At 44.2% G+C, this 22,403-nt stretch overlaps 1 protein-coding gene across 1 annotated transcript in view; it reads right to left on the bottom strand.

The window, feature by feature from the left end:
* Positions 1 to 22,403, bottom strand: part of PCCA (propionyl-CoA carboxylase subunit alpha) — a 926,251-nt gene that overhangs the window by 341,353 nt on the left and 562,495 nt on the right. The window contains exon 17 of the mRNA XM_075336705.1: positions 19,444 to 19,554. Coding sequence (XP_075192820.1) covers positions 19,444 to 19,554 — 111 coding nt within the window. The remainder of the gene's footprint in view (positions 1 to 19,443; positions 19,555 to 22,403) is intronic.

The following is a 22,403-nucleotide window of genomic DNA, read 5'->3' as shown; positions in this document are numbered from 1 at the left end:
GTATCCTTTCCCTTGGATTGTTTGATGATTTCATCCAAACGCTCGCCAAACAATCGGTCGCCAGAAATTGGCAAACTGGTTAAGCGCTTTTTGGAAGCAGAATCTGCCTTCCATTCCCGTAGCCACAAGGCCCTGCGGAGTACCACCGAATTGGCGGATGCAACCGCCGTACGGCTCGCAGAGTCCAGGACAGCATTAATAGCGTAAGACGCAAATGCCGACGTCTGAGCGGTTATGGACACCACCTGCGGCGCGGAAGTGCGTGTGGCTGCGTCAATTTGCGCTTGAGCTGCTGATATAGCTTGTAGCGCCCATACGGCTGCGAATGCTGGGGCAAAAGAAGCGCCGATAGCTTCATAGATGGATTTCAACCAGAGCTCCATCTGCCTGTCAGTGGCATCTTTGAGTGAAGCCCCATCTTCCACTGCAAGTATGGATCTAGCCGCCAGTCTGGAGATTGGAGGATCCACCTTGGGACACTGAGTCCAACCTTTGACCACGTCAGGGGGAAAGGGATAACGTGTATCCTTAAGGCGCTTAGAAAAACGCTTATCTGGACAATCATGGTGAATCTGGACTGCCTCTCTGAAATCAGAGTGGTCCAGAAACATACTCGGTGTACGCTTGGGAAACCTGAAACGGAATTTCTCCTGCTGAGAAGCTGACTCCTCCAACGGAGGAGCTGAGGGAGAAATATCCAACATTTGATTGATGGACGCAATAAGATCGTTCACTATGGCGTCCCCGTCCGGAGTATTTAGATTGAGAGCGGCCTCAGGATCAGAATCCTGATCAGCTGTCTCCGCGTCATCAACCAGAGATTCCCCCCGCTGAGACCCTGAACAATATGATGATGTCGAGGGAATTTCCAAGCGAGCTCGCTTAATCGGTCTGGGGCTGGGGTCCGTGTCAGAGCCCCCAGCCTGGGATCTATGAGATACCCCGGGGGGACATTGTTGGTCCAACTAAGGGGGGCCAGGGAACAATGATTCAACAGTGTCCCTGTGCTGAGATACCGGTCTGGACTGCAAGGCTTCTAGTATCTTAGCCATAGTTTCAGAGAGTTTATCCTTAAAGACTGCAAACTCCGTCCCTGTCACCTGGATAGTGTCAGCAGGTGGCTCCCCCTGGGCCCCTCTTAGCAGAGGCTCTGGCTGAGTAAGTGCAGCAGGGGCCGAGCAGAGCACACAATGAGGGTCAGTGGAACCTGCCGGTAGCGGCGTCGTACATGCGGCGCAGGCAGCATAGTAAGCCTGTGTTTTGGCACCCCTGCCTTTTGTGGGCGCCATGCTATTGTCTTCCCTGAGCAACACAATAGGGTATATAGCGAGAATCAACTGTGCACCATACAGTGTAAAGTATATACCATAAACATATAATTTATAATTACACTTCGGCACAATGGGGCTAGCACCACAGGTGCTGCTTACCACCCGCTTAAAGCGGTTGTGAGGCCACCAGAATCCCTGCCTGGGTCTCCCAGAATTTGTCCCCCTCTGCAGCGTCCGAGGAGCTGACAGGAATGGCTGCCGGCGTCCTGAGGAGAGGAGGGAGCCGTGGGCGTGACCCAGAAAGTGCGGGAACTGGTGCCCCACTGTGCACAGTGAGGGGGATGGAGTATGCAAAGCATGCTCCAGCCCTCATTGCTGCTCGTCTGTACAGCGTCCCGCCCTTCCCCTGCCTGTCAGGGCTGGGGGCGGGAGGAAAAAAGACTAGGCCGCAAAAGCCGGGGACTCGAGTAATAAGCGCGGCCGCCGTATAAGCGCGGCCGGCGCGGAAGTCCCCAGCGCACTACAAGTCCCAGCCGTGCCGCAGTGTTAACCATGGCAGCGGCGGTCAGCGCGGTAGTCCCCATACACAAACACACTCAGCGACGCTGAGTGTGTAATGGCACATTTAACCCAGTCAGCGCCGCGGTCCCCGGTGCACTAGCACACCCAGCAATGCTGGAGTGTTGCTGTGCGCGGTCCCTACGGGGACACAGAGTACCTCCAAGTAGCAGGGCCATGTCCCTGAACGATACCCGGCTCCTATCCAGCAGGCTCCTCTGGAGTTGTGGATGAAGCACGGTCTCAGTGCCTGGAGACCGATAGGATCCCACTTCACCCAGAGCCCTAAGGGGGATGGGGAAGGAAAACAGCATGTGGGCTCCAGCCTCCGTACCCGCAATGGATACCTCAACCTTAACAACACCGCCGACAAGAGTGGGGTGAGAAGGGAGCATGCTGGGGGCCCTATATGGGCCCACTTTTCTTCCATCCGACATAGTCAGCAGCTGCTGCTGACCAATCTGTGGAGCTGTGCGTGCATGTCTGCCTCCTTCGCACAAAGCATAAAAACTGAGGAGCCCGTGGGAGCACTGGGGGTGTATAGGCAGAAGGGGAGGGGCTTTACACTTTTAGTGTAATACTTTGTGCGGCCTCCGGAGGCATAGCCTATACACCCAATTGTCTGGGTCTCCCAATGGAGCGACAAAGAAGATTAGATTAAATAAAGATCAAAACATTACCAAAATAAAATAAATCCATGTAAACCAAAAACTTGATTTAAAAATAGTTCATTTGCTGACTACACATTCTCTTTAAACATAGTTTTTACGTCACTCATTTAATCTCTCCCCTTCAAAGAGTAATTATAACATTTTAATCAGTAACTTACAGTCAGGGCCAGAAATATTTGGACAGTGACACAAGTTTTGTTATTTTAGCGGTTTACAAAAACATGTTCAGAAATACAATTATATATATAATATGGGCTGAAAGTGCACACTCCCAGCTGCAATATGAGAGTTTTCACATCCAAATCGGAGAAAGGGTTTAGGAATCATAGCTCTGTAATGCATAGCTTCCTCTTTTCAAGGGACCAAAAGTAATTGGACAAGGGACTCTAAGGGCTGCAATTAACTCTGAAGGCGTCTCCCTCGTTAACCTGTAATCAATGAAGTAGTTAAAAGGTCTGGGGTTGATTACAGGTGTGTGGTTTTGCATTTGGAAGCTGTTGCTGTGACCAGACAACATGCGGTCTAAGGAACTCTCAAATTGAGGTGAAGCAGAACATCCTGAGGCTGAAAAAAAAAAGAAAAAATCCATCAGAGAGATAGCAGACATGCTTGGAGTAGAAAAATCACCAGTCGGGTACATTCTGAGAAAAAAGGAATTGACTGGTGAGCTTGGGAACTCAAAAAGGCCTGGGCGTCCACGGATGACAACAGTGGTGGATGATCGCTGCATACTTTCTTTGGTGAAGAAGAACCCGTTCACAACATCAACTGAAGTACAGAACACTCTCAGTGAAGTAGGTGTATCTGTCTCTAAGTCAACAGTAAAGAGAAGACTCCATGAAAGTAAATACAAAAGGGTTCACATCTAGATGCAAATCATTCATCAATTCCAAAAATAGACAGGCCAGAGTTAAATTTGCTGAAAAACACCTCATGAAGCCAGCTCAGTTCTGGAAAAGTATTCTATGGACAGATGAGACAAAGATCAACCTGTACCAGAATGATGGGAAGAAAAAAGTTTGGAGAAGAAAGGGAACGGCACATGATCCAAGGCACACCACATCCTCTGTAAAACATGGTGGAGGCAACTTGATGGCATGGGCATGCATGGCTTTCAATGGCACTGGGTCACTTGTGTTAATTGATGACATAACAGCAGACAAGAGTAGCCGGATGAATTCTGAAGTGTACAGGGATATACTTTCAGCCCAGACTCAGCCAAATGCCGCAAAGTTGATCGGATGGCGCTTCATAGTACAGATGGACAATGACCCCAAGCATACAGCCAAAGCTACCCAGGAGTTCATAAGTGCAAAAAAGTGGAACATTCTGCAATGGCCAAGTCAATCACCAGATCTTAACCCAATTGAGCATGCATTTCACTTGCTCAAATCCAGACTTAAGACGGAAAGACCCACAAACAAGCAAGACCTGAAGGCTGCGGCTGTAAAGGCCTGGCAAAGCATTAAGAAGGAGGAAACCCAGCGTTTGGTGATGTCCATGGGTTCCAGACTTAAGGCAGTGATTGCCTCCAAAGGATTCGCAACAAAATATTGAAAATAAAAATATTTTGTTTGGGTTTGGTTTATTTGTCCAATTACTTTTGACCTCCTAAAATGTGAGGTGTTTGTAAAGAAATGTGTACAATTCCTACAATTTCTATCAGATATTTTTGTTCAAACCTTCAAATTAAACGTTACAATCTGCACTTGAATTCTGTTGTAGAGGTTTCATTTCAAATCCAATGTGGTGGCATGCAGAGCCCAACTCGCGAAAATTGTGTCACTGTCCAAATATTTCTGGACCTAACTGTATGTCTGAACATCTTTCTTTCTAGGTCCTCTTCAGTGACTATATTATAACTGTCGTATTTACGACTGCGCAATACATCTTTGGCAAGTGTAATACTATTGTTACATTATATTACATTTTATGAGATATTTGCAATATTGCTAACACAGAGGCACTTAAAGAAGTTGTCCAGTTACCAAAACTGATTTTTTTTTCTCCTAAATCTTGCTAATATGTGCCTCTCCACACATCTATTATGTTATTTCAGCAATATTACCTAAATCATCCTTATTGCTGGCTCCAGCTCTGATGGGGTTAATCTCTCTCCTGACTTCCTGGGCTCAGTTCCTACAACTCCCATGATCCTTTGCAGTGGCCTCTCTCACACCCACTCAGAACTGCACCCAATTCCTCCCTGTCATCTTAAGGCCTTGTGCGCACTAGGCGTTTTTGGCGGCGTTTTTTACCGCGTTTTTGTGCTGAAAACGCAGTGACATTGCTTCCCCAGCAATGTCAATGGGTTTTCAGAAGTGCTGTCCTCACACAGCGTTTTTTTTTAGCTGCGTTTTTGTGGTGACCACAAAAACGCAGCATGTCAATTATTTCTGCGTTTTCCACTGCGTTTTTCACTCATTGAATTCAATGAGATGTTAAAAACGCAATGAATAACGCATATAGCCGCGTTTCTATGACTAAAAACGCAGCTATAAACGCAAGGGGTGGGTACTACAGTGACGTGTACAGGAAGAGGATTCCTTCTGTTGGTAAACACAGAAGCAGGAATCCTCCCGGTACCGTCACCGCTGCCTCCACCTCCCGTCCTGTGCACGTCAGCTCCGTGCGGCGCCATGTCTGGGCGGGAGGTGGAGGCAGCGGCGAAAAACAAAGTGAACAGTAGAAAAAAAAAAATGTCATATACTCACCTGTCCGCAGGGTCCCGGTGCCATGCCCGCTCCCAGCTCCTCCCGGTACCGCCGCTCTGGCTGTGTGCAGTCTCCCCGGGGCAGGACCTTGCTTGCAGGACCTGGCGGTGGATCACCTGATGCAGTCACCTGACGCATCAGCTGATCGTAGTCTCGCCGGCTTTTTCGCGCCCGGCTGGCTATCAGCTGATCCTGCCGTCAGGGGACTTCATCAGCTGATTACCGGCAGCTCCGGCAGCGATCGTATAGGATCAGACTCCTGTCCAATCGATCGCTCCAGGAGCTGCCGGTAATCACCACAGCACATAAGTGAGTATGTATTTTTTTTTTTTTTCTACTGATGCATCAGCTGATTGTATAATCGGCTTTTATACAATCAGCTGATGTGTGATGGGATTCAGGCACTTGATCCTGACACATCATCTGATCGCTTTGCCTTCCAGCAAACCGATCAGATGATATTGGATCCGGATTGGACGGCGCGGGACCCTGACCCAGGATTACTGCGGAGGGGGGGTCTTTATTGCAATAAAGATGGAGTCACTAATTGTGTTGTGTTTTATTTCTAATAAAAATATTTTTCTCTGTGTTGTGTTTTTTTTTTATCATTACTAGAAATTCATGGTGGCCATGTCTAATATTGGCGTGACACCATGAATTTCGGGCTTAGGGCTAGCTGATAATATACAGCTAGCCCTAACTCCATTATTACCTAGCTAGCCACCCGGCATCAGGGCAGCCGGAAGAGTTGGATACAGCGCCAGAAGATGGCGCTTCTATGAAAGCGCCATTTTCTGGGGTGGCTGCGGACTGCAATTCGCAGTGGGGGTGCCCAGAAAGCATGGGTACCCTGCACTGTGGATTCCAATCCCCAGCTGCCTAGTTGTACCCGGCTGGACTCAAAAATTAGGCGAAGCCCACGTCATTTTTTTTTTTTAATTATTTCATGAAATAATTAAAAAAAAAGGGCTTCTCTATATTTTTGGTTCCCAGCCGGGTACAAATAGGCAGCTGGGAGTTGGGGGCAGCCCGTACCTGCCTGCTGTACCCGGCTAGCATACAAAAATATGGCGAAGCCCATGTCATTTTTTTTTTCTTTTTGGGCAAAAAACTGCATACAGTCCTGGATGGAGGATGCTGAGCCTTGTAGTTCTGCAGCTGCTGTCTGCTCTCCTGCATACACTAGTGAATGGAGGATGCTGAGACTTGTAGTTCTGCAGCTGCTGTCTGCTCTCCTCCATACACTAGTGAATGGAGGATGCTGAGACTTGTAGTTCTGCAGCTGCTGTCTGCTCTCCTGCATACACTAGTGAATGGAGGATGCTGAGACTTGTAGTTCTGCAGCTGCTGTCTGCTCTCCTGCATACAATGAACATTTTGAAGAAGGAAATGACATCAGACCTTTTTTTTTTTTTCATCAACAATCTTTAATGGCATTGTGCACTGATTAAAAACGCAGTGAGCAAAAACGCAGCAAAAAACGCACCAAATCGCGGCAAAAACGCATGCGTTTTTGCCGCGTTTTTTTTAGCCGCGGGTGCGTTTTTTAGACAAAAACGCACATAAAAACGCAGCGTGAAAAAAACGCCTAGTGCGCACATACCCTAAGGGTAAGTTCACACAGTGCGTTTTTCGCGGCGTTTATGCGCAGTTTTCGGGTGCGTTTTTGCTCAGAAAACTGCATGACTTTGCTTCCCCAGCAAAGTCTATGAGTTTTCATTTTTGCTGTCTGCACACAGCGTTTTTCACTGCGCTTTTCATCCATTGAGTGCAATGGGATGTTGAAAGACGCAATGAGAAACGCAAATAGGTGCGTTTGGTGCGTTTTAGTGCGTTTCTAAGATCAAAAACGCAGCTATAAACGCAGGAGGTGGGTAGTAAAGTGACATGTACAGGAAGAGGATTCCTTCTGTCAGTAAACACAGAAGCATGAATCCTCCCGGTACCGTCCCCGCCGCTTCCACCTCCAGTCCTGTGCATGTATGCTGCCGTGCGGCATCATGTACGGGCAGGAGGTGGAAGCGGCTGCGAAATCAAAAGTGAACAGTAGGAAAAAAAAAAAGTCATACTTACCTGTCTGCAGACTCCCGGTGCCATGTCCGCTCCCATCTCCTCCCGGTACCGCCGCTCCGAGTGTGTGCAGTCTCCCCGGGTATGTATGCCTGCAGGATGCAGGACCTGGCGATGGATCACCTGATGCAGTCACCTGACGCGTCAGCTGATCGTAAGTCTCGGGCTGACGCCAGCGCCCGGCCGGTTTAACCTATCAGCGGATGCGTCAGGAGACTTCATCCCTGATTACCGGCAGCTCCTGCAGCGATCGGACGGGATCAGACTTGCTCTAGGAGCTGCCGGTAATCAGCACATAAGTGAGTATTTTTTTTTTTTTTTTGCACCGATGCATCTGCTGATTGTATAAACGGCTTTTATACAATCAGCTGATGTGTGATGTGATTCAGGCACTTTATCCTGACACATCATCTGATCGCTTTGCCTTCCAGCAAACCGATCAGATGATATTGGATCCGGATTGGACGGCGCGGGACCCTTGACCCAGGATTACTGCGGAGGGGGAGTTCTTTATTTCAATAAAGATGGAGTCACTAATTGTGCTGTGTTTTATTTCTAATAAAAATATTTTTCTGTGTGTTGTGGTTTTTTTTATCTTTACTAGAAATTCATGGTGGCTATGTCTAATATTGGCGTGACACCATGAATTTCGGGCTTAGGGCCAGCTGATAATATACAGCTAGCCCTAACCCCATTATTACCCAGTGAGCCAACCGGCATCAGGGCAGCTGGAAGAGTTGGATACAGCGCCAGAAGATGGCGCTTCTATGAAAGCGCCATTTTCTGGGGTGGCTGCGGACTGCAATTCGCAGCGGGGGTGCCCAGAAAGCATGGGCACCCTGCACTGTGGATTCCAATCCCCAGCTGCCTAGTTGTACCCGGCTGGACACAAAAATTAGGCGAAGCTCATGTCATTTTTTTTTAAATTATTTCATGAAATTCATGAAATAAAAAAAAAGGGCTTCTCTATATTTTTGGTTCCCAGGCGGGTACAAATAGGCAGCTGGGGGTTGGGGGCAGCCCGTAGCTGTCTGCTGTACTTGGCTAGCATACAAAAATATGACGAAGCCCACGTCATTTTTTTTGTTTGGGGGGGCAAAGAAATCCTGCATACAGTCCTGGAAGGAGGATGCTGAGCCTTGTAGATCGACAGCTGCTGTCTGCTCTCCTGCATACACTATTGGATGGAGTATGCTGAGCCTTGTAGTTCTGCAGCTGTCTGCTCTCCTGCATACACTAGTGGAGAATGAAGAACATATTGAGCAAAACGCAGCAAAAAACGCACCAAATCGCAGCAAAAACGCGTGCGTTTTTTTGCCGCGGGTGCGTTTTTGGAAGGTTTTTGCCGCAAAAAACGTACAAAAACGCAGCGTCAAAAAAACGCAGTGTGTGAACCTAGCCTTACTGTGTTTGCACTTGCTGCATGTTATTGAATCACAGAGAGAGATCACATCAGTTCCAAAGCGGCTATCTTCTGCTATTTCTTATATAGTTCATAGCGCGCGTGTGTGTGTGTGTATATTTTATTTATATATATACATATATATACATATATATATACATATATATATATATATACACATATATATATATATATATATATATATATATACACATATATATATATATACACATATATATATATGCACATATATATATATGCACATATATATATATATACACATATATATATATATATATATATATATACACATATATATATATATACATATATATATATATACATATATATTTATACATATATATATATAAATATATGTGTGTGTAGAGATATATAAATATATATACGCATACATTTTTTATATATATATACACACACAGAAATTATGATTGCCCGGCGCACACGTGTATGTATGTATGTATGTATGTATATATATATATATATATATATATATATATATATATATATATATACACAAAAATGTATTCTGCACACAAAAAACACAAAACAAATAGATAGAAATGTAATTATTAAATTGTTGCCTATATTAACCAATCAGAGCTCAGATTAATTAACTGTGGCAAAATAGAAGCTAAGTTGGGATTGGTTGCTATTGGGAGCCTGATAAATCTCCAGGCAACAGAAAGCCCTCCCCCCTGACAGTAGATATTAGCTCACACATACACATAATAGACAGGTCATGTGACTGACAGCTGCCGTATTTCCTATATGGTACATTTGTTGTTCTTGTAGTTTGGCTGCTTATTAATCAGATTTTTATTTTTGAAAGATAATACCAGACTTGTGTGTGTTTTAGGGCGATTATGTGACGAGGTTGGTGTATGTGTGGTGAAATGTGTGCTGAGGGTGGTATATGTGTTCAAGCACGTGGTAGTGTGTGGCGCATTTTGTGTGTGTGTGTTCATATCCCCGAGTGTGGTGAGTATCCCATGTCGGGGCCCCACCTTAGCAACTGTACGGTATATACTCTTTGGTGCCATCGCGCTCATTCTTTAAGTCCTCCTTGTTCACATCTGGCAGCTGTCAATTTGCCCCCAACACTTTTCATTTCACTTTTTCCCCATTATGTAGATAAGGGAAAAATTGATTGTTAAATTGGAACACGCGGGGTTAAAATTTCGCCTCACACCATAGCACTCGGCACTGCATGAGATAGTAACTGTCTCTCCGTTTCTCTCCCATTCTGTCTCCTCCTCTGTATATATATCTCTGTCTCTCTCTCTTTGTCGGTCTCTTTCCCTGTCTGTCTCTGACTGTCTGTCTCTTTCTCCGTCTCTTTCCCTGTCTGTCTATCTCTGTCACTTTCCCTGTCTGTCTCTTTCCCTCTCTTTCCCGGTCTGTCTCTTTCCCTCTGTCACTTTCCCTGTCTGTCTCTTTCCCTCTGTCACTTTCCCTGTGTCTGTCTCTTTGTATGTCTCTTACCCTGTCTGTCTCTTTCCCTGTCTGTTTCCCTGTGTCTGTCTGTCTCTTTGTCTATGTCTGTCTCTTTATCTGTCTGTGTCTATCTCTTAACCTGTCTCTCTCTTTCCCTGTCTGTCTCTTTCCCTGTCAGTCTGTCTCTTTGTCTGTTTCTTACCCTGTCTGTGTCTGCCACTTTCCCTGTCTGCATCTGTCTCTTTCCCTGGCTGCATCGTGACACGCCAACATTCCATATAAGGGCGTGGCTGCACATTCTTCTGAAGTTCTGGCTGCATTGTGGCTCCCAACTCCATTCGCTTTAATGGAGGCAGATTTTTTGGTGAATAACTGTAAAGCACGGGGTTCAAATTTCCCCTCAAAACATAGCCTATGACGCTCTCGGGGTCCAGACGTGTGAGTGTGCAAAATTTTGTGGCTGTAGCTGCGACGGTGCAGATGCCAATCCCGGACATACATACACACACATTCAGCTTTATATATTAGATATTTATACACACACATACATACACACGTGTGTGTATGTATATACAGTGCCTTGCAAAAGTATTCGGCCCCTTTGAATTTTTCAACCTTTTCCCACATTTCAGGCTTCAACAATAAAGACAGAAAACTTGAATGTTATGGTGAAGAATCAACAAGTGGGACACAATTGTGAAGTTGACGAAATTTATTGCTTATTTTAAACTTTTATAAAAAAAATAATAAACTAAAAATTGGGGCGTGCAATATTATTTGGTTCCTTTAAGTTAAAACTTTGTAGTGTCACCTTTTGCTGCTATTACAGCTGCAAGTCGCTTGGGGTATGTCTCTAACAGTTTTGCACATCGAGAGACTGAAATTCTTACCCATTCTTCCTTTGCAAACAGCTAGAGCTGAGTGAGGTTGGATGGAGAATGTTTGTGAACAGCAGTTTTCAGCTCTTTCCACAGATTCTCGATTAGATTCAGGTCTGGACTTTGACTTGGCCAGTTCAACACCTGGATACGTATATTTGTGAACCATTCCATTGAAGATTTTTTTTTACGTTAAAGATCATTGTCTTGTTGGAAGACAAATCTCCGTCCCAGTCTAAGGTCTTTTGCAGACTCCAACAGATTTTCTTCAAGAAAAGGCAGGCCCAAATCATGATGCTGCCACCACCATGTTTGACAGTGGAGATGGTGTGTTCAGGGTGATGAGCTGTGCTGCTTTTACACCAAACATATTGTTTGGCATTGTGCCCAAAAAGTTCGATTTTGGTTTCATCTGACCAGAGCACCTTCTTCTACATGTTTGGTGTGTCTCCCAGGTGGCTTGTGGCAAACTTTAAACAATAGTTTTTATGGATATCTTTGAGAAATCGCTTTCTCCTTGCCACTCTTCCATAAAGGCCAGATTTGTGCAGTGTACGACTGATTGTTGTGCTATGGACACTCTCCCCCACCTCAGCTGTAGATCTCTGCAGTTCATCCAGAGCGATCATGGGTCTCTTGGCTGCATCTCTGATCAGTCTTCTCCTTGTTTGAGATGAAAGTTTGGATGGACGGCCAGGTCTTGGTAGATTTGCAGTGGAATGATACAACTTCCATTGCAATATGATCGCTTGCACAGTGCTTCTTGCGATGTTTAAAGTTGAGGAAATCTTTTTGTAACCAAATCCGGCTTTAGGCTACGTGCGCACGTGTGCGTAATTCATGCAGTTACGCTGCGCTTTGTAGCGCAGCGTAACTGCATGCATCCTGCGTCCCCTGCACAGTCTATGGAGATTGTGCAGGGGCCGTGCGCACGTGGCGTCTTAGAGCGCAGCGCTTCGGCTGCTGCCCGAAGCGCTGCGTTCAAGAAGTGACATGTCACTAATTCCGAGCGCTTTGCCGGCAGCTCCTGCTCTGTCTATGGGAGGAGCTGCAGGCAGAGCGCATGGAATCGGCTTTTTTTTTTTTTTTCTACGGACAGTTCCTGCAGCGATTTGAAGCGCACGTGTGCTCTTCAGATCGCTGCAGAAAATTCTGCAGTGACTGTACGCAACGTGCGCACATAGCCTTAAACTTCTCCACAACAGTATCACGGACCTGTCTGTTGTGTTCCTTAGTCTTCATGATGCTCTCTGTGCTTTAGGCTACATTCACATGACCGTTGCATTTATACGGTACACATAAAAAGGTCCTTTTTTGTGGCATCCGTGTGATATCCATTCCATTCCGTATATGGCCCGTGTGTCATCCGTGTGCCTTCTGGTTTTTTTGCGGACCGCAAAAAATGAAAGCAGCTAGAAAAATAAATAGATGGGTAGATATAAAGATAGATAAATAGATATAGAGACAGAGAGATAGAGGGATAGAGGGATAGATGGATGAATGAATGAATGAATGAATGGAGGGATAGCTAGATAGCTAGATAGATAATAGATGAGAAAGACCTATAATGTGCCACCCTCCTGCATATTCTAAGCTGGCACCCTTTAGTGACTTTCATGTGGCACTGAAGGGTGCTTAGCCTTGTATTTAGCCAAAAAATAAATAAATTAAGTTAAAAAAAACGACGTGGGGTCCCGCCTATTCTTTGTAGCTAGCTAGGGTAAAGCAGATGGCTGCAGACTGCAGCTGGCAGGTTCACATCGGCTGGTAATCCAAAATAGAGGGCACCCCACGTTATTTTAAACTAAATAAAGAATTTAAAACAAAAAACGAGGGGTCCCCCCCAAATTGGATCACCAGACAAGGTAAAGCGGACAGCTGTGGTCTGGTATTCTCAGACTAGTGAGTTCCACCGCTATTCGACACTCCCCAGCCTAAAAATAGCAGGGCCCAGCCGACCCAGAAGTGGCGCATCTATTGGATGTGCCAATCCTGGCGCTTCGCCCGCAGTGCGGGCAGCTGCGGGGATGACAAGCTCTGCTGTCAGGAGGTTAGATGAGATCATTACCTGCTATGACGATCTCCTACACTCCGGACGTCAGCGCTGTCACTGCCTTTTATGCCCACTGCGTTCTAACATCATGTCTCGTGGGCGGGCATGAGACTGTCACTAGCGGTGACGTCTCGGGCTCCCGCGATTCTTCACTGTGAACGCGGTGGACAATGGACGTCAGTGACAGCGCTGACGTCAGGAGTGCAGGAGATCGTCACAGCAGGTAATGAGCTCATCTAACCTCGTGACAGCAGCGCTCGTTATCCCCTGCAGTGACCTGAGCTGACCTATTGATGTTAGCTCAGGTCACTGCACTACTCTCCTAGCCAATGGGGAACATTCTGTTCTTTATTGCTGGGACAGTGACTATGGTATGGATCGTCGTGGGACCCCCTTATTGGATTAGGCTGGACCCGGATTTGATTGTTCTTTTCAATAAATTAGTAAAAGAGAGAATGTTTTGGGGAGTGTTTTTCAAATAAAACTTTTTTTGTTGTGTATTTTTTTTTTTAATTACTGACTGGGTTGTGATGTTGGGTATCTGAGACGCGTAACATCACAAACCCCACGGCTTAATGCCAGGTAACATTACACATCTGGCATCAACCCCATATATTACACCGTTTGCCACCGCACCAGGACAACGGAATGAGTTGGGGTGAAGAGGCCAGGATTGGCACATCTAATGAATGCACCACTTCTGGGGCGGCTGTGGCCTGCTATTTTTAGGCTAGGGAGTGTCCAATAATGGTGGACCTCCCTAGTCTGAGAATACCAGTCCACAGCTGTCCGCTTTGCCTTGGCTGGTAATCCAATTTGGGGGGCACCCCACGTTTTTTGTTTAAAATTATTTATTTAATTTAATATAACAGCATGGGGTGCTCTCTGTTTTGGATTACCAGCCAAGGTGAAGCTGCCAGCTGTGGTTTGCAGTCTGCAACCGTCTGCTTTACCTTAGCTGGCTACAAAAGAGAGGGGAAACCCCACGTCGTTTTTTGGCTAAATACAAGGCTAAGCACCCTTTTGTGCCACATGAAAGTAACTAAAGGGTGCCAGCTTAGAATATGCAGGGGGGTGGGACATTATATGTCTTTCTCATCTATTATCTATCTATCCCTCCATTCATTCATCCATCAATCCCTCTATCTCTCTGTCTCTATGTCAATCTATCCACCTCTCTATATCAACCCATCAATCTTTCTAGCTGCTATTGTTTTTTTTGTGGTCCGCAAAAAAAAATGGAAGGCACACGGATGACACACAGATGCCACACGAACCGCAACAACGGAACGGTCATGTGAATATAGCTTTAAACAGAACAATGAGACTACCACAGAGCAGGTGCATTTATACAGAGACTTTATGACACACACAGGTGGATAATATTTATCATCATCAGTCATTTAGGACAACATTGGATCATTCAGGGATCCTCAATGAACTTCTGGAGTGAGTTTGCTGCACTGAAAGTAAAGGGGCCGAATAATATTGCACGCCCCAATTTTCAGTTTATTCTTTCTTTACAAAAGTTTAAAATAAGCAATAAATTTCGTTCAACTTCACACTTGTGTCCCACTTGCTTGTTGTTGATTCTTCACCATAACATTAGAATTTTTTATCTTTATGTTTGAAGCCTGAAATGTGGGAAAAGTTTGAAAAATTCAAGGGGCTGAATACTTTCGCAAGGCACTATATATATAATATATATATATATATATATATGTATATATATATATATATATACACACATACACACACACATTATATATATAATATATATATATATATATATATATATATATATACACACACTAGAAGGTGGCCCGATTCTACGCATCGGGTATTCTAGAATTTACGTATTGTGTAGTTCATGTATGATTTTTGTTATATATATATATATATATATATATATATATATATATATATATATATATATATATATGTTGTTGTGTGTAGTTACCAAGTGTTTGTGTAGGGCGCTGTACATGTTCTGGGTGTTGTCTGGGTGTGGCGGGGGGTGAGAGCGGTGTTGTATGTGTGTTGCATGTGTTGCGTTGTTTTTGGAGCGCTGTGTGTCTGTAGCGTTGTGTGTATGTGTGTTGCACGGTTTGTGTGGGTGTGGTGTGTTTTGGGGAGGTATGTTTTGTGCAATGTGTGTGTTGCGCGGTATGTGCGTATATTTATGTATGCCGCGGTGTTTGTGTGTTGGGTGTTGTGTGTGTGCGGCGTTGTCTGTGTGTGTGGGTGTCTGTGTATGGCGGTGTTTGTGGTTCCCAGTGTGTGTGTTGTGTGTGTGTGTTGGGGGGGAGGTGTGCACCTCCCATCGTGCTCCATCCCCCATGCTGCGCACCCCCCCATCGTGCCCCATCCCCCATGCTGCGCACCCCCCATCGCGCTCCATCCCCCATGCTGCGCACCCCCCATCGTGCTCCATCCCCCATGCTGCGCACTCCCCATCGTGCTCCATCCCCCATGCTGCGCACTCCCCATCGTGCTCCATCCTCCATGCTGCGCACTCCCCATCGTGCTCCATCCCCCATGCTGCGCACTCCCCATCGTGCTACATCCCCCATGCTGCGCACCCCATCGTGCTCCATCCCCCATGCTGCGCACCCCCCCATCGTGCCCCATCCCCCATGCTGCGCACCCCCCCATCGTGCTCCATCCCCCATGCTGCACACTCCCCATCGTGCTCCATCCCCCATGCTGTGCACTCCCCATCGTGCTCCATCCTCCATGCTGCGCACTCCCCATCGTGCTCCATCCCCCATGCTGCGCACTCCCCATCGTGCTACATCCCCCATGCTGCGCACCCCATCGTGCTCCATCCCCCATGCTATAATAGTTGTCCTATTATACTCAGAGAGCAATATAATAGGAGGACTATAATAGGAGGAGTAGTCCTGGGGGGAGAGGAGTATAATGCCGGCTCCCTGCACATGTGTACCGGGAGCCGGTGTACGCTGGCTAACTATGATGAGGGACCTTAGTTACCCGATGTGTATAATGGTTACCAGCGTTCACCGGCTCCGTCACGATCCCAGCAGCGCAAGTTAATGTCTGGTGATGCGTGCGGAGGGCCGGGGCGAGTGGCCAATCCATGCGGAGGGCGGGGCCAGGCCGAGGCGAGCGACCAATCCGTGGGGGAGCGGAGCCGAGGCGAGCGGCCAATCCGTGCGGGGGGGGCGGGGCCATGGCGAGCCCAGCGGCCAATCAGCTTTGTGTCACCGTAACACAATTTTGGAGCAAGACAGACAGACAGACAGACTAAGGCAATTATATATATAGATATATATATACATACAGAAATTATGATTCGCCGGCTCAACATGTGAAAAAATAAATAATTGCTCTCTGCTCATGTACACTGCTCTACATACACTGCTCATGTGCACGCACAATGCTCTGCAGACTGCTTATGCGCACTGCTCATGCGCACTGCTCCGCGCACACACACATACTGCTCCGCATGCACACACACTGCCCCGCAAGCACACACACACACACACACACACACACACACACACACACACACACACACACTGTGCTCAGCTTATCCTCCCACCCCCAACCCCGTGCAATAACCACCTCACCCAACATGACTCCTCATCTCCATCTTCTCTCTCTGCTGGTGCCGGCCCGTATACAGCTGCAGGATGGGTAAGTAAACCCTCCTTTCCTTCTCATTCTGGACTGTGACATGCGGTAGTCACCGCCCACAGCCCAGTCACTTGAGATCAGAGGCAGATGCTGATGTAATGTCAACTTTCAGAGCCCGGAAGTTGGCGTGACATCAATGTGTACTAGAGTCCACAGCACCCGGGGGTTATGTAATCGGCACTGAGTCAGCAAGATAGCGCCGCTCAGTGCCATAACTGGAAATAGAAGGCAATTAAGAAGACTATTGAAATTGTAAGTTACACTGATAGAAAAAATTGGGTGAACCACCCCTTTAACAGTTTAGATATAACTCTGTAACAACAAAAAAAAATCTTCAAACACAACTTCTGATCGCATGTGTACTGTAACATACAGATCGAAAGGTAAAAGAATTATCTATATAGTGAAGAGACCATATACAACTTAGCTCAAAATTCAAACAAGAAAGCTGCTGTTTTTACTTAATGCTTTGGCGCCTTAATGTCACCTTGTACAGTGTACATAAACCAAGAACAGGCTTGTGGTAGGCTCTGCACACAGAAGCGGGTCAGGAATGGAATGCAGAAATCAATGACCTCTGGTTCCTTCCATGTCCCTTGAAATTAATATTAGGAAAGCTCACTATAATCAATAGCTTTCTTTAAGTTACAAAATGCCACATGATAACTTTAAAGCTAGAGGACAGGATTTTTTTTTCTTTCACGATTCTTGTTTCAATTTAAATCATTAAAGAGTATTACATATTATAATAAATATACCTTACACACACACACACACACACACACACACACACACAAACTAATATAGGAGAAATGGATAATTTACATAGTCTTAAATGAGCTGCCATCAGCACTGCAGTACAGATCTGAAGAGAAGTATCATCAGCGCTCAGAAAAGCCCCATGCATAGGTCATCAATATTATTATTTATTTTATCAATGCTAAGGCTATATTCCAACATTGCGTTTTTGCTTTCTTTTAGTGAGTTTTATGCAAATTAAAAGCTGCTTTTTACAGCACCAGCAAAACCCATGAGAGTCCAGAAATCTTACACAACACATACTTTTTTTATTCCTGACTGAAAAGGAAAACTGCTGCATATTTTTTTTTTTTTTTTTTTTTAACGAAGCAGCATTTTGGAGCTTTTTTTTAACGAATGAAAGCAATGAGAGTGTAAAAATTAAGTTGTGCTCTCTGCTTTGTCTGTGTTGTCTACATGTACTGTAGACAAATGGCACACCAAAAATGCAGCAAAGCACGCAGAAAACTTTTGGGTTTTTTTTTAAAGCAGCTTTTTACTGCCAAGAGAGCAGGTTTTGTCCAGAAAAAATGCAGCAAAAATGCAAAGTGTGAACATATCCTTAAGGCACCGTCACACTAAGCGACGCTCCAGCGATCCCACCAGCAACCTGATCTGGCGTTGCTGGTGACCTGTCAAACAGGCAGATCTCACCAGCAACCAGTGACCAGCCCCCAGCCAGTCGCTTACCAAGCAATGCTGCACTTGGTAACTAAGGTAAATATCGGGTAACCAACCCGATATTTACCTTGGTTACCAGCGCACACCACTTAGCGCTGGCTCCCTGCACTCCTAGCCAGAGTACACATCGGGTAATTAACCCGATGTGTGCAGGGAGCCGGCACTGACAGCATGAGAGCGGCGGACGCTGGTAACGAAGGTAAATATCGGGTAACCAAGGAAAGGGCTTCTTGGTTACCCGATATTTACATTGGTTACCAGCGTCCGCAGAAGCAGTCTCCCTGCTCACTGCACATTCAGTTGTTGCTCTCTCGCTGTCACACACAGCGATGTGTGCTTCACAGCAGGAGAGCAACAACTAAAAAATGGTCCAGGACATTCAGCAACAACCAGCGACCTCACAGCAGGGGCCAGGTTGTTGCTGGATGTCACACACAGCAACATCGCTAGCAAGTCGTGCCTCAGCAGCGATGTTGCTAGCGATGTTGCTTAGTGTGACGGTACCTTTAGACTTCTTAGAGCTATGTAATTTGTGATATTTACAAGTTGTCACAAACACCATACTGCCCTGTTTAAGGGGCTATCCACTACTTCTATATTGATAACCAAACCTTTAAAAAGATGATTAATACCAATCCTTTTTGGGCGTTGATACCCAGTGTGTGATGCGCCACCAACTTCACATAAAAAGTTTATAGAACCAAAATAGTATAGCTCTATACACTGTACGGAGCTTAACGTTGGGTAAGGCAGCTCAGTTTCCATTCATTTGAATTCTAAATAAAGATTTTATATTTTTCAATTGATTGAGAAGTTGTGATCAAACTATTTTGACATAGCTATAAATAAGACTACTCATTTAAATAAGACCACTCATTTAATGTAGAAAATTGTTCTTCAAGTAAATAAAAACAAGGAAGGCTTAAAGTTACACCTTCTACTACTACCACATGGAACATAATAGGACATGGTGGAGACTGATGAAAACTAAATAAAAGGGAAACTGCATTCACAGTCTAACTACCAATCCCAACACAGGTTTATTTTTCAAGAGCACTATAATAGGAATAATTTTTCTATTATAAAGTTGGTAAATCTCTAGCAGTAGGTAAAGTGTAAATGATCCACCTATCACCTGTAAATTGTAATGGATCACAATAGAATTTAATAGATTTAAGTGCATTGCAAAACCAATAATGCAGGTCAATAAATCTGCAATGTAAAAGACAAACCTTTGAATCCATCAGGATAAACTTCAGGGAGAAATTTAGTAGTGATATCTCCTTTAATGAAACGAGGGTTAGTGATAACTTCCCGAAGTAAAGGAATATTGTGAGTCACACCTGAAAAACATCAAACATATAGTAGACATAAGTGGAATCATAAGAAAAGGAAAGTACAATGTGGTCTAAAAATGTTCAATATACGAACTTCTAGTTCTTATATAAGAACTTAATCATGGTATGAATGTCAAGCTACTAAGATGTTAAAAGGTAGTAAGCTATATTTTTACCTTGGGACTTAATTTCAGGAAAGACAGTATGTGGTATGCAACAGTACTCCTTTCTGGGAGACAATTACCTATTTGACTTAAAACATCCAGGTGGTTCAACATTTTACTCTGCACTCATGTTCTAAAATGTCAATGCAGAGTAAAGCTGCCTGCATGAAATTATGCTGCAGTTGACTATTAGATCTGGCTGGATACGGAGAAGACAGAGGTAATTTATTACCATCATTACCTTCCAGACCATTGCATGCACAGTTTTGAACAAATGCTGTGCATTCATTATTGGAAAGAGTGTCAGCTCTTCCTCCTCCGCAGTCAACGATCAGAGGAGAACCAGTCAGCCCTGTTATGCAGGTAGAAGACAGATTTTTGTTTCTATAACGGAGACTAATATACCAGTAATAAAACAAGCAAAATGTATTAATATGTTAACGGTTTGTTAACGTTCCTTTACGGTCGTAAAGAAAAATGAAAAAAAAAAAAGAAGGTGAAGCAGACATTAATTTCCCATTTCCCTCTAGACTTTGCTCTCTCTCTGTATATATATATATAAATATATACATTCCAGAATGGAGCCTTGTTTTTTGTGGGACAAGTTGCACTTTTGAATGACATCATTAATTTCATCATGTGATGCACGGGAAAAACAGATGAAGAATTACAAGGGCATTGAAACGGCAAAAAAAAGTGCTATTTCACTATTGTTTTAGGGGTTTTTATTTACCATGTTCACTATATGGTAAAATTGACTTGGCAATATGATTTTCTAGGTTAGTACAAGTTTGCAGATACCAAAAATTTGGATAATTTGTAAGAACATTTTTGGAGGATGTCACCATGTTCCATGACCTGTAACGTTTTCATTTTTTGGCATATGGCACTGTGTCATGGCTTATTTTTTGCACCCTGAGCTGACTGATTTACAGATATCATTTTGGGGTAAATAAAATGTTTTAATTGAATCTTGTTGCTAAATTGCAGAGGCCAAAAAAACTCCATAATTCAGGCAGTTTGATTTTTTTTTTCTCATTACACGGTTTACGGATTGGATTAATTTATTTTATATTTTAATAGATCAGACACTTACAAAAGCAGCAATACCAAATGTGTATTTTGTTAATTGTTTTATTTTTAATGGGGCAAAAGGGGATAATTACATTTTTTTATCTTTTTTTTAAACTTTTTCTTTCACGGTTTATTGTAATTTAATGGTCCCCTTAGGGGACATGAAGCTGAAATAATTTCTTATGAACATCAGCTTGCAACTGGCATTCACAGGACGATCGTCATGACCAACACTGGTCATCAGCTGAGCCCCAGCTGTCTTGACAACCCATTGGCGCCTCATGATCATGTCCCTGGCACACCAAATGGGCGCAGTTAATTACGTGCACCTTTGCTTAAATCACGCTGTCAGAGATTGACAGCAAGATTTAACAGGTTACCAGCCAAAGGTAAATCTCCCACACACCGATAGCTGTCAAACACACACAATGGCACACAATGGCTGATTAAATCAACCATCATGTGCAAGGAAAGATGCGGGCTTAGCATCTTTGATGTACCAAAATGTCAAATGTCATGAAGGAGTTAAACAACATTGATTCTGCCATGCATCTACATGGAGGACATGTACAGGAGTAGTGTGAGTTTTGCTGAATGGAATCCTGCACACCCACACAGTAAACCATTTCCACCTGGCAGTTTCCAGAGCCAGGAACTCAGGGAGATTTTAATGTGACATCACAGGAAGTCAGGATATGCATAGCCAAAGATCATGTCACCAGAAGAGCAGCTCAGGTTAAAAAAGGATTTAGGAAAACAAAATAATATCTTATCTATGGCAGTTAAATCACATTAAAGGAACTTGTTAAGTAGTGGCCAAGGCCTATAAATGTAAAAATAGCAGTTGATTTTTAAGAGAAATTAAAACTGGAGCAATAATTGTTTTCATTTAAAAGATATTGGAAAGGTGAAAATAGAAATAACGCCTAGCTTCCCTACAAAATAGCCATTTCATAACATAATATAGCAGGCCTACTTATGCTTTTTTTTTCAAGCCATTCTAGGGAGATAATAGCTGACGACACAACACCCTTGTCTCTCACCTGACTGCCCAAATAGTTTTAAATCAAAAGATGCTAACAATGTTTGAATTCAGTCCAAACCATGAAGAAAGTGGACATCTTTACACTATTAAAACTATGTAGAACAAATACAATTAATCAAGTCTTTATGAGTGGGTCGTTTCTTGAATTTAAGAGCATAACAGTGTAATATACATTTGAATGACTTATATATCTTCTTGCAAGAATGATGTGTCTGTAATGCAATATATATTTATACAGTAACTAATTTCTCCATTTAGGAATGAGAGCACGATAAGTTCACACAAAAAGCAGTGTCTTAGATCTCAGATGGATCATGACCTTTGTGAAGGTTCATAAGGTCCTCCATCTGTGTGTGAATTACTGCTACTCTACATAAAGAAGTATTCTAGAACAGCTTGTTCAGGCTACCTGCTGCTACCAAAACATTAGCCAGACATGACCATCGCACACTCAAAGGATCAAACAGAGGCCAGTAAGCCATCCATATTTCATAGAAAGTTTAGATTAAATGGGACTATACTGTTCAATAGTACATTTTTTTCCTTAACCTCAGGCTCCAAGGTTGACTTTT

Source organism: Anomaloglossus baeobatrachus, chromosome 2 (assembly GCF_048569485.1).
Source record: "Anomaloglossus baeobatrachus isolate aAnoBae1 chromosome 2, aAnoBae1.hap1, whole genome shotgun sequence".
Taxonomy (NCBI): domain Eukaryota; kingdom Metazoa; phylum Chordata; class Amphibia; order Anura; family Aromobatidae; genus Anomaloglossus; species Anomaloglossus baeobatrachus.
The sequence above is the reverse complement of the archived record's forward strand: the minus strand, read 5'-3'. Positions and strand labels throughout refer to the sequence as shown.